The sequence below is a fragment of the Panthera pardus genome, unplaced genomic scaffold, assembly GCF_024362965.1.
Source record: "Panthera pardus isolate Hobbes unplaced genomic scaffold, ASM2436296v1 HiC_scaffold_6, whole genome shotgun sequence".
In the NCBI taxonomy this organism is placed as follows: Eukaryota; Metazoa; Chordata; class Mammalia; order Carnivora; family Felidae; genus Panthera; species Panthera pardus.
In genome coordinates this window covers 89,765,478-89,778,626 of record NW_026526991.1, presented here as the reverse complement: position 1 = coordinate 89,778,626, position 13,149 = coordinate 89,765,478, and the positions used below count along the sequence as shown (strand labels likewise).

Below are 13,149 nucleotides of genomic sequence, written 5' to 3'. Positions count from 1 at the left end.
GCCCTTCCCCTGCTCATTCTGTGTGTGTGTGTGTGTGTGTGTGTGTGTGTGTGTGTCAAAATAAGTAAACATTTTTTTTAAACGTTTTTATTTATTTTTGAGACAGAGAGAGACAGAGCATGAACGGGAGAGGGTCACAGAGAGAGGGAGACACAGAATCGGAAGCAGGCTCCAGGCTCTGAGCTGTTAGCACAGAGCCTGACGCGGGGCTCGAACTCACGGACTATGAGATCATGACCTGAGCCGAAGTCAGACACTCAACCGACCAAGCCACCGAGGCGCCCCACATTTTTTTTAAAAAATAAAGATTACAAATGTCTCCTAAACATGAGCCTATTAAAAGAACTTCACCTGATGTCCAACTGAAGAAACAGTACCTCCTCCTTTGGCAGAATTTAACTCATGCATGGTGTTAAACTTAGAGATAAAATATCTATTTCAAGCATGATTCCTAAGTTTTGATCATGCATATGGTAACTTAATGGGTGATTTAAATGTTTCCAGAGGTAACTTGGACTATTCTTGATTTTTACATCCAACTTGATTTTCTAACCTAAGCCTATTTAAAATGTGATTCCACAATCCAGTTTCAACCAAGCATTATGGCAATGGTCAACTTTTCCTCATATGTAGACTAACTTCTGTTCCAAGAATACACTGGAATTCCATGCAAAGCCTAACGGTACACTTATTCTTGAACTCAAACTCAAGGGAGGGAATATTATATTTTAGAGACGCTGACCAGTCTCTTCTTCTCCTCACAAAATCCTGACCTACTATAAACTCCCACCCAAAATATCAGATTTAAGAAATTAGAACTGCTCATTTTAAAGAGGTGGATGTTAACTACCCTTTTCAAATAAGAGATAATGTATCTGAGCCTGACAGGAACTCCAGAGTCAGTATCTAAAGTTACTAAGCAGTTTAATTAAGATCAGGAACTTCTCAGAATCTGAATATGGCCCTACAGTGCATCTACAAGAGGCTAGACAAGGAGGAAAAAAAAACCCATATTTTACACTGAACAGATTATTGGCGAGAGTCCCTTCAGTTAATAATTGCTGAGAGCTTGGAGATCTCAAGGGCGTTAAATGTTCATTTTGTAATAGTATATACACCCTTATGTTTCCTCTGTATTTCACATAGGAGATTTCCTGTGTTGTCTAATTATACAAGGTTCTATCCTATCCAGTGGGGATTCCAAATTGGCCTTCTCAATTAACTCATAATATTAGACAAGAGACTTGTGTTCTTTCTGTCGGACAGCAAAATGTGTTCTCGGAAATGTAGGTCATTTGTGATATCAAGGAAAGGGTAGGCTTAAACATTCCCCAGTGTACTCTGCATTTGTTTATTTGTGTACTAATGACACCATTCACTATGATGGGAGTCTGCAACTTTTTAAATCTCTGAAACAATATATTTTAGTGTGGGATAAAACCACCTGAAAATCATGAACATAGTAGTAGTAGTAATAATAATAACAATAATAAAATGTACCTCATTATTGAGTCCCACATTTCAATTCAGGGTACAAATACATATTCAAACAATGGACTCTAAAGTATGGGACTGAAATTTATAAATGTCCATTTATTGACATTATCAGTTGTTCAAGTAAATACTAGATGAACTATACGACAAAAGAAGAAATATATATGTTCACGGAGCCCAGCAGACAGATTCTACTGTCATGAATCCTTCATAAAGTTCTCTATCTTTCCATTTCACTCTCCATATCCAATATTACCAATACTGAAACAGATACGTCTTCTCAAATTGCTGTGGATCATCACTGGAAGTGGCATAAAGTAAGCACCCTTAGTGTGATGCTGCATCATCTGGTATGGGGAATCAGATTCTAAAGGAAATAGTCAAAATTACCCTTGAAAGCCTCATAAATACTTGGCATGCATTAGCTAATTAATCCTCACAGGAACTCTTTGAAGTAGTTGCTGTTATTTTCTCTAATTTACAAGTCAAGAACTAAGACAGAGAGAAGTCTTAGTTGTTATACCTTGTCCAAAATCATAGACAGTAGGTGGTAGGAGCCTTGGGAAAATGCCACGTAGGCAACTGATAATCCCATTTCTCAATAATCCCAGCATGCTGTGTTTTCTGTCCAGCATTGGGACAGGTGGCTGCTTCTTTAGTTAGTAACAGATGACAGAGTTATCGTGCATTTATGACCATGATATATATTAAATCCATATCTTTAACAATTTCAATCAAATATACTGCAAGATGAATGCACTGTGAGAGGCACTCGCAAACTAAAACCAAGTGTTAAAGTAGCAGCACCACTCTCCCATCTATGGGCAATGTGCTCTCTTATGGGTAAAAAGGCAGGCACAATTGTTCATTCTCTTTCCTTTTTCTTACATTTAAAATTTTTTTCTCTTAAATTTAAAAAAACTATCTAATAGGAATAGGTAAGAGAAGTCTAAAGTTTATGGAATGTGACTCTAATTTCAGAGCCCACCAGGAACTGTTTTATGGAACTTAGGATGGCCAAAGACCACCCTGAACAGCTGGGATGAAGCCCAGTGGTAGTATCTAGAGTATATAATTCACATTTGAGGAAGTTGCTCCTGTGAATTACTGTGTCCTTAAATAGCTTATGTGTTTAATACTTTAAAATCAAACATCATTCTTTTTAAAGTACGTACACATTTAAGAAATAAAACAATAAATGGCCACTCATTTTAAGGATATAAGACTTCAGCTATTTCAGAATGCATCCGTTACAATTAGGATGCGTGGTTCATTTCCTTAAAAATATATTTCAGAATAGATCAGTCTCCATTGTGAGGGCTAGTGATATTGGGAAGATTTCAAGAGGAAGTGTAATATGAGCAGGACTTTGAAGAAAGGGTAATACTTAAATTAGTGGTGAAAAAGGAGCAAAAAGCCTGTATTTAAAAGTAGAGTATTGTGAATAAAAGTGTGAAAGCAGATGATAAACATGTGCCATAACCCACTCATCTTTCTCTGTGCTACACCACGGTAGTCAAGCGCTGTAAGAAACCATCAACACTATAGGGCAAACGTCTCCATTTTCAAAATAATTTTTTTAAGTTTTTATTTATCTCTTTTGAGACAGAAAAAGAGGAAGAGCATGAGTGGGGAGAGGAACAGAGAGAGAGAGAGAGAGAGAGAGAGAGAGAGAATTCCAAGCAGGCTCCATACCATCAGCACAGAGACTGATGAGGGGTTTGAACTCATAAACCATGAGATCGTGGCCTGAGCTGAAACCAAGAGCCAGATGCTCAACCTAGTGAGTCAACCTCAGGAGCTCAACCTCCTTCCCAGGTTGTCTTCATTTTCAAATACGCTGTCCTCACACCCCAGAAATCCAACAACACTCTGTAGCCATATAACTATTTCCTGCTCCACATTGATTTGTACTTTATTCTTGCAGAATAAACCTCAGATCTCTCCTAACCCTTATTCCCTACTCCCTACTTTAGATAGAGGGCCAGAATTCCTATTTTATTGAGACAATAGAAACAGTAACAGAGACTGCTTTTCAACTCAATTCAAAACTAACAAACCTAATTACATCTCAGTTGCATAAACTTCTTCCTTCTTGTTATAGTAGATTTGTTTCCCTTCTAAAGCCAATCCCTCCATCTGTGCTTTGCAGCCATTTCCCTCCCACCTTCTAACAAACATTATGCTATCAATAATTCATTTTGTCTTACATATTTATCCTCTCCCTCTTAAATAATCCTTTTGAATATCCTTGTCTCTTCAAAGTTTAAGTGACCTTGCCTCAAATGCCCAGTTTCCATGCCACTTTGCTCATCACAAACTTCCTGAAGGAGTTGTCTAAATTCTTGACATCTTTTCCATACCTTTCATTCCATAACCACTTCAAACTGACTTTCTTCTTTATTACATAAGACTCACAATGACCTGTATAGTGTTTAATTGAACAGTATTTATTCCTCATTTTACCTGATTGATCAGCAAATTTCAATGGTGTTGACTTCTCCTTCCTCAAAATAACTTTCAGCTTACCCTCTGGAATAGATCCTCACTGTCTGGTTTTTCTTCCCCTCTCAGTATCCAGTGCAAGAGGTTTTCTTTTACCATGACACTAAATGTTGAATTCCACAAAACTCATTCTTTTCCCTCTTCTATTCTCCCTCTACAGTCTCCTCCAAACTGGTATCAGCCACACCCAAGGCTCCTACCAATCAATATCAATAGCCAGATGACTCATACAAATTGCAATTAAACATTTTACTTTGAGATAATTGTAGATTCACATGCAGTTGTAAGAAATAATACAAAGAAATCCCATGTACCCTTTGCCAGTTTCCCCAACAGTAACAACTTATAAAATCATAGTACAATATCATAACCAGGATGTTGATATTGATATAGTTCAGATGAAAAAGAGTTTCAAGACATCTAGTATCCTTTGTTGCCCTTTTATGGTCATATCCACTTTCCTCTCACCCTTGTCTCCCTCCATTAATTTTATTCTCCATTTCTATCATTTTGTCATTTCAAGAATATTATATAAATGTAATCATACAGTCTGTACCTTTTTGGGGTTGGCTTTTTTCACTGGAGAGTCACCCAAGCTGTTCTGTATATCAATAATTTGTTCTTATTATTGACAAATAATAGTCCATAGTATGGATAAACTACAGTTTGTTTAATTATTCACCCACTGAAGAACATCTGGATTATGTCCAATTTCTACGTATTACAAGTAAAGTTGCTCTTCACAGTTGTGTACAGGCTTCTGTGTGAATATAGATATCCATTTCTCTGAGACAAATTTTCAAAAGTATAATTGCTGGGTTGTATGGTAGTTGCATGATGTTGTTCTTGTTGTTTAAGAAACTGCCAAGTGGTCTTCCAGAGTAGCTGTACCATTTTCCATCTCCACCATCAATGTATGAGTGATCCAGTTTCTCCATTTCCTTGCCAGCATTTGGCAAGTTAATTGTCATTAACTTTTTATTTTAGCCATTCTGATAGGTATGCAGTGATATTTCATTGTGGTTTTAATTTGCATTCACCTAATATCTAATGATGTTGAACTTTCCTTCATGTGCTAATTTACCATCTGCATATCATCTTCTATTGTCTGTCTTTTGCCCATTTTCTAATTGTATTGTTTTTCTTTTACAGATCTGTGTAGATTACAGATACAAGTCTACTGCTGGCTATGTGGTTTGCAAATATTGTCTCCCAGTCTATAAATTGTCTTTTTATTTTCTTAAAAACCTCTCTGCATAATACTAGGTCTCAAAGATTTTCTTCTATGTCTTTTTCCAAAAGTTTTGTAGTTTTGCATTTTATATTTAAGTCTGTAATCCATTTAAAGTTAACTTTTATATTAGGAATGAGGTTTAGGTCTACGTTTCTATTTTTGCTTATGAATGTCCATTTGCTCCAGTATCATGGGATCAAAAACCTGTATCTTTTCTCTGTTGGATTGCTTTTGAACCTTCATCAAAAATCAGTTGGGCATATTTGTGTAAGTTTCTTTCTGTTATGTATCCTACTCAAATGATCTATGTGTCTTCCCTTCCGCCAATACCAATTTCTTATTCAATGGTCTCGATATCACAGAGACAACAATTGATGTCCCTCATTACAGCTTGGTGAGAATGGAATTTTAGGCTCTCTTTGAAGACTTCACTGGTGTCATTGGGGAGTGGAGTCATTTTTTTTTTTTTCTTTTCTGCAGTATTTGGTTGGAGTAGCGTGGTTACTGTCTAAACTTAATTTTCTGCCTTGTTCAGCTATCCCTTTCCTGGGCCCTTGGCTAGAAAGAGCAGGCTTTTCTTGGCAATTTTTTTGTCTGCACCCACTGGCATTTCACGATTGCCAGCTTCTTGAGGTCTATGTTTGGAATATATGTGGGAAAAAAAAAAAAACCTCCAGAGAATTCCCCACCATGTTGTTTCTTGAGTCCTGAGGTCCTGATGCAGTCGAAGTGGAAATCTGACACATGAAATTTTACCTCCAACCTAGATCTTTTCTCTATGGTCTGGAAATAAGTATCACAATACCTCAATGTCATCTACTCTTGTATATCTCAAAGGCACCTCAAACATAGCTTGTTCAAAACTGAACCCACTCGGAATGTCGCACTTTAGTTTTCCTGATACACAAGCCAAAAATTTAAATCTGTTCCTAACACTCTTCTCATTTTGAACCATATGAAGTCCTCTTGATTTTTGATTCAAAATATTTTTTGTCTTCCCACTTCTCTGTATTTGCAAGCCACAAACCTAATCTGAGCTACTCATATCTAACCAAAATCTTCTGCAAAATCTCTTGTCTGATCTACTCACATACTCTCCCTCTCCCAAATTCTTCTCCATATTACAGCTGGAGGGACCTTTTCAAAACACTATCATTATTATTAATACATTTGTATTGCTTCTAGGATATTGATTTTTAAAATATGTAACATCACCTATAAGCCTTATACACATCTATTATAGATGCTCAATAAATATTTGTTGATAAATAACTATAGTACTCTAACATTTTGTTTGGGTGCATGCCTCCCTAGTTACCCAGTGGAGAGACATATCCTAAAAGCTTATGTACCCTCAGTAAAATAAAAATGTGTAAGTGTTAATGATGATGATCTTAGTATTCTAGTGACTTTATACAAGGAGATCACATCTACAGAATGATTAAGGGGGAAGTCTGTGCATAAGTAATTATAAACAGCAAATTATTAACCATTGATATGGGAAATAATTTATCTCCTTAATAATTAGTATTTGTTTATAATAAAAATATCCTTAAAATTCTCAAGTCTATATACATTTGTAAAGCACTACTCACTTCTCACATATATTGGGAAATGTATAAAATATTCTTGCAGTTTTACAGAATAATACTTTCAGAGAAGGACTGATTAGAAGTTAATAAAAAGATTAACTTGGACAACAAAATGACAGAATTGTAACCAATAAGATTGTTCATACAACCTTCCCACATAAATGTTAAATTATCACAAGTTTTTAACTGTGTGAACTAAGTATATTTACTGTTGCATCCATTGCAGAATATCATCAAAATATTGTTTGAGACATTAAAAATATAGAAAGGAAAGATAAAATAATGCCTCTTCTCTTGATAATCACACAGATTATTTGGGAGAAAAAATCATAAGACTACTAGAGACTAAAAAGAATGAAATATATTAGCTGTAGAGCCAAGTTAAAAGAAAAGGCAAAGTAAGAGAGAAACCAGTGAGGGATCGGTAAATTAGAGAAGAATTATTAGAAAAAAAAAAAATAGAGCATCAGGTGCGACACAGAGAGAGAGAGAAACATGGCCAGAAGCAGGAAAAAATACAAGTAAAAGGTACAGAAGCAAGAACAGATAGGATTTAGGTAAACAATGGTAAAACCACTATTAGGGAAATAGAAACCAAAAAATTTCTTGGTAAATTTGTCCAGCTACAAGTGACAGATTTTCAGCATATGATTCAGAATGTAATATCAGTATGGACTCTAGGAGATCAAATAGTTTTCAGCCTTCTCTCATGCCATAACCAATTTATATCTCAAATTTATAAGTATTGCTTAAACTTCAGACATAGGCTCCAATACATTAATTCTGTGACCTGGGATTAGGTTCACATTTGAGGGAATTGATAAAGCACATCCCAGCTACGATTTTTACAGCTTATAGGGATGTGATAGGATTCTGTTTCACATGTTCAACTTCTTTCCATTTACAAAAAAATTTTAGTCTACATTATTTTAAAAATTGCTCAGCAGTGACTCATGCAAATCATATAGAAAAAATGTAACATTTTATTTTGGGGGCCCATGGAAAATTTAGATTATGATAATATTTAAACACAGCTAAAATTGGGTCCTTCAATATTATTATTAGTTTATATTTTCTCTAACCTAGATATGCTTCTTTTGTGTATTTGATTTTCTGCTATGGTGTTTCTTCATCTGACTCATAATGGTGGTTACCATGGAAGGAGGAAATGTGTCATCACATGAACTTGAGCATAATTACAACAACTTTCCAAGGGAAATCCATTTGGTCAAGCATATGGAAGAAGAGAGCATATCTACAACATTAGAAAAGAAAATTTCAGGAAGCTGTAAAATTGACTCTCTTGAAGTTATTTCAAGAGTTCCATTCAATATAGTAAATATAGTATAGAGAGTATGAAAAATTTGGAAAATTTTTATATATAAAAATTTTTTTTCTGATTATGGAAGTCTGGGATATTGCTAAGATGCTACTAAAATTTTAACGATAGTGATGACTACATGTGTGAGCGACATATAAAAAGTGCTACCACAGCACTCTCAACAATAGCCAAATTATGGAAAGAGCCTAAATGTCCATCAACTGATGAATGGATAAAGAAATTGTGGTTTATATACACAATTGAATACTACGTGGCAATGAGAAAGAATGAAATATGGCCTTTTGTAGCAACGTGGATGGAACTGGAGAGTGTGATGCTAAGTGAAATAAGCCATACAGAGAAAGACAGATACCATATGGTTTCACTCTTATGTGGATCCTGAGAAACGTAACAGAAACCCATGGGGGAGGGGAAGAAAGAAAAAAAAAAAGAAAGAGATTAGAGTGGGAGAGAGCCAAAGCATAAGAGACTGTTACAAACTGAGAACAAACTGAGGGTTGATGGGGGGTGGGAGGGAGGGCAGGGTGGGTGATGGGTATTGAGGAGGGCACCTTTTGGGATGAGCACTGGGTGTTGTATGGAAACCAATTTGACAGTAAATTTCATATATTAAATAAATAAATAAATAAATAAATAAATAAAAATAAAAAGTGCTACCAAATTCAAAGGTCTACTTAAGGGCTTATGCAAAAAGGTTATATGGAGGATCTGGGAGTAAATTAAACCTTGAAGGAAGCCTGGAATTTTACTGGTAGCATTTTTTTTTTTTTAATTTAAAAGAGAGAGCATGAGTGGGGGAGAGGGGCAGAGGAGAGAGAGACAGAGAGAGAGAGAAGAAAAGAATCTCAAGCAGGCTCTACAGTTATCATGGAGCCTGATGTGGGGCTCCATACAATGACCCTGGTATCATGACCTGAGCCAAAATCAAGAGTTGGAAGCTCAACTAACTGACCCACCCAGATGCCCTAAACTGATGGCATTTTTGAAGAGAAAGAGAGATTTAATTATGACAAGATTTAGCTCTGAGAACACATTTGTTATTAGTTTGAGGACTAACAATAGTATTTAACATTTGTTCAGTGCTTACTATGTGCCAGACTGTGTCCTAAAACTTTTACATGCTGTAACCCATTTAATCCTCTCAAAAGTCACAGGAGTCAAGTGCCCTTGTCTCTGTTTTACAGAGGAGGAAATTAAGGCATGGAAAGGACAAATAACTTGCTCAGGGCCACAGAACTAGTAAATGCTAGAATATGATTGAAAACCTGCAATCTGTTTCCTCTGCATAGAGCCTCTAACCATAGCAATTCATAAGCATGTAGAACTCTCTGTGTATCAGGCAGTGTGTACACGTTTTCAGTTAATCTTCACAGTAATTCTAAGAGCTCAGTATTATCTACGCATCTCAGAGACGAGGAAATTGAGATATAACAGGTCCAGGATTAGAACCCATGGTATAACTCCTGTTTTCAATAGCTCTGCTTCCAGCTTGACTAAAATAAAGAGCTGTAAAATATACTTATAGCATATACATCAGATAAGTCAATGACAGCCAAAAATAAAAGGATTTTAAGCAGAAATTTTTAAATTTGGACTTGATTCTTAAGACACATTCCTCAGTATCTAGATGCTTGATAAATTTTGTTGAATGAATGAATGAATGAATGAACATAAAGTTAAGTAGAGATACTGTTACACCAGCCTCTCAGTCAGATATTCAGTGGTAGTATGGATCATAAATAAATAAATAAATAAATAAATAATAAAATAAAATAAATAACAAAATAAAATAAAATAACTATAGCCAAATAGAGGTAGATTATTTTCTTTAAAATACTTTGCCTATGATTAGATTCTGCTTCTCCACGTCACCTACAAAATGCCTAGGTTATAGCTTTCTGATTTAAATAGCCACACTTCTGAGAGGCTTAAATCAGATTAGCAAAATTTTCCACTCTGTTATATATTTATTCAAATGCTAAGCATAGCAACAATAAAAAACATAATCATTCTTTATTTTAAAAAAAGAAGCTTTCTCAATAGTCCTTGATTTTTTCAGTTATTGCTTAGACTAACCTTAATTATATCTAGGTTGCCAGGCTGAAATCTTAAAATATGTTTTATTTGAATTTATTTAAAAATGTCTTTACTGGGGCGCCTGGGTGGCGCAGTCGGTTAAGCGGCCAACTTCGGCTCAGGTCATGATCTCGCGGTCCGTGAGTTCGAGCCCCGCATCGGGCTCTGTGCTTACAGCTCAGAGACTGGAGCCTGTTTCAGATTCTGTGTCTCCCTCTCTCTGATCCTCCCCGTTCATGCTCTGTCTCTCTCTGTCTCAAAAATAAATAAACGTTAAAAAAAAAATTTTTAAATAAATAAAATAAAAATGTCTTTACTTTAAAAACAATGTTTTAATCAAAACTGTACTCCTATCTCAAATGTTTCTAGAGGACCGTAGGCCAAATCAGTATCAAAATTCTTTGTCTCATCGTTGTTCTTCACATCACAGAAAAGTGTTTCCAATCCTTTCTTTGCTAATCTCTTAGATATGCTAATGCTTCATGTTAGGTCTCTTTATGTCTCAAATAAAATGAGAAAAATGGCAAAAATAGAGAAAACAGGATCATCTTTCTGGTCTTCTGTTTTCCTGTTTTTCAACCTTGAGAACTACAGGGGGTGACATTATATACATATCAACATGGTTTGCACATATTTCCTGCTTTCTGATCCGTATTTTTATTTGACCTAGTGTGAAATAAAATACAGCTGACTCTTTTTTTCCCTTACTAAGCATACAACAGTGAATTGGTAACATTTTTTTTTCCCTCAGATTGCCTTCTGGAAGAATTTGTCATTACCTGAAAATTTTTCCCTTAAATAGTCAATATCTTCTAAGGAAAAAAAGAAAAAAGAAAAGAAAAGGAAAGAAAAGAGAAAACTTAAATAACAAAACCATGAAGTCAAATACATGATCTGTCTTATTTATTTTTAATTTAGGAATATATTTTCTGTAAAATCACTTTCATTATTAATTGGTCTTACAATAATTTTTAATGGATAATATTTCCATCAAATATAACTTGGAATTAAATATTTGATATATAGATCGATGTTCTTCCTTCTCTGTTGCAGCCCAGGTAGGCTATTCAAAGCCCATAATTAGCAAGTTTCTTCAGCTACTCCATAAAGGAGATAGTCCCATTCCTTAGAATAGATAGAAAATACAAAAAAAAAAAAAAATCAAATGAAAATAAGTTGTTGTAAATGCCTAATTGAACTCTACACACCACTTCTCTTCCTGCTTATGGTTGCTATTTGTTTTTGTTTGTAGGGACCGAGCACCTTTTATTTTTACTTCAGAGATGGAGTACTTTATTACAGAAGGTGGGAAAAACCCACAGCATTTCCAAGATTTTGTGGAGCTTTGCTGTCGAGCTTATAATATTGTCAGAAGGCACAGTCGACTGCTCTTGAACCTGCTAGAAATGGTAAGTCCCTTGAGGAAACAACAAAAATAATAAGCTTCATATATGTCTCTCTTCCAGTAGTCTATTTTTGCTAATGGCTTGGATTTCCCCAAAGAGCTATTCAAACGAGAAAGGAATGAGCAAACTAAAAGTACCACTGTACAGCTTATAAACACATTTCTTAATAATTCATTACATTAATTCACAGTTATTGTCTCAAACATTTCTATTCACAATAATATTGATGTATTCATGGGTTATCTCAGTATATTTTGATTAAAGATTAAGGACAGTAGTTAGAGTATTATATCACTTGTTATTATGCTTTAGGATTTTTCAAAAGTACTTTAAAAAGTACTTTCTCATTTACACATTATAACAACCCAATGATGTAGACCAAGCAAGGATTTTTCCTGGCATCCCTCCCAAACTCTGCCTTTGATCATTTGCCTATTTTTCAGATTAAGAAATTAGGGGTCAAGAATATAAGACAACTTGCTAGCAACTCAACCACAGAATAGTACACTTAGTGGTGTACATTGGGTCTACTGAGTCATGCTCCTGTATGCTGTTGACTTAAGTGTAAAATTTAAGTTTCATTTCGCTGTCCAATGTTAAAGAGATGGACACTATATATACAGGGAGAGAGGAAAGGAATCTGACAGAACTATTTCTGGGAGAAGGAGGAGGTGATTCCTTTGGGCACACACATATATACTAGTAACTACAGCAAAATGTAGGAGAGAAACACACCTTTGGTAAATCAATATGGTGTTTGGAGTCAATACAATAATCCCAAATAGCTGGTTTACAACCTTCAGATGACAATAATTCTACTAGGTGCTGTTACTTAACTCCAATAAGATTATGTTTCCTCATCTATTAAATGAAGATAATAGAGTCTACCTTGCAGGATTGATGAATAAATGACCTAATAGTGAATGTTTTCCATGACCATTATACTAAGTGCTTTATGTGTACTAATTGATTTATATTTCATAATAACCTCATTAGATCATTAATATAAAGCACTCAGCATAGTACCTGTCATATAGTAGAGTTCAATTAATTTATTATGCTAGATCTTTATTAATCCAAAAGAGTACTGTCCAATATAATATCCCCTACTCATATGTGGTTATTTAAATTTAAATTAATTAGTATTGACTAAACTTTAAAATTCATCTCCTCAATCTCACTAGCCACATGTCAAGTGCTCAATAGCCACATGTGGCTTAGTGATACCATATGGGACAACACAGATATAAAACGTTTCCATTATTGCAGAAAAGTTCTATTGGGTAGTATTGAATAAATGTTGACCTTGTTGCAATGAAGACTTGATTGGATCCTTGTTGTAACTTTCAACATATGTACCTTACTCTGTCTTAAAAAATCTATATTTAAAAAAGTATTGTAAACATATAGTCTTTCATGCATAAGGACACTTTGGTTTCTTTGTGTAAACTAGATATATAAATTGTGCCCATGTCTAGAATTTTCAAGTTGGCTATTTCA

General features: G+C 34.9%; 1 protein-coding gene across 3 annotated transcripts in view; it reads left to right on the top strand.

Moving 5' to 3' along the window:
* PIK3C2G (phosphatidylinositol-4-phosphate 3-kinase catalytic subunit type 2 gamma) overlaps positions 1-13,149 on the top strand; it is a 350,214-nt gene that overhangs the window by 243,832 nt on the left and 93,233 nt on the right. For all 3 annotated transcript variants that reach the window (XM_019452113.2, XM_019452112.2, XM_053894931.1), the window contains one exon: positions 11,496-11,652. In XM_019452113.2, the coding sequence (XP_019307658.2) occupies positions 11,496-11,652 (157 nt within the window). The remainder of the gene's footprint in view (positions 1-11,495; positions 11,653-13,149) is intronic.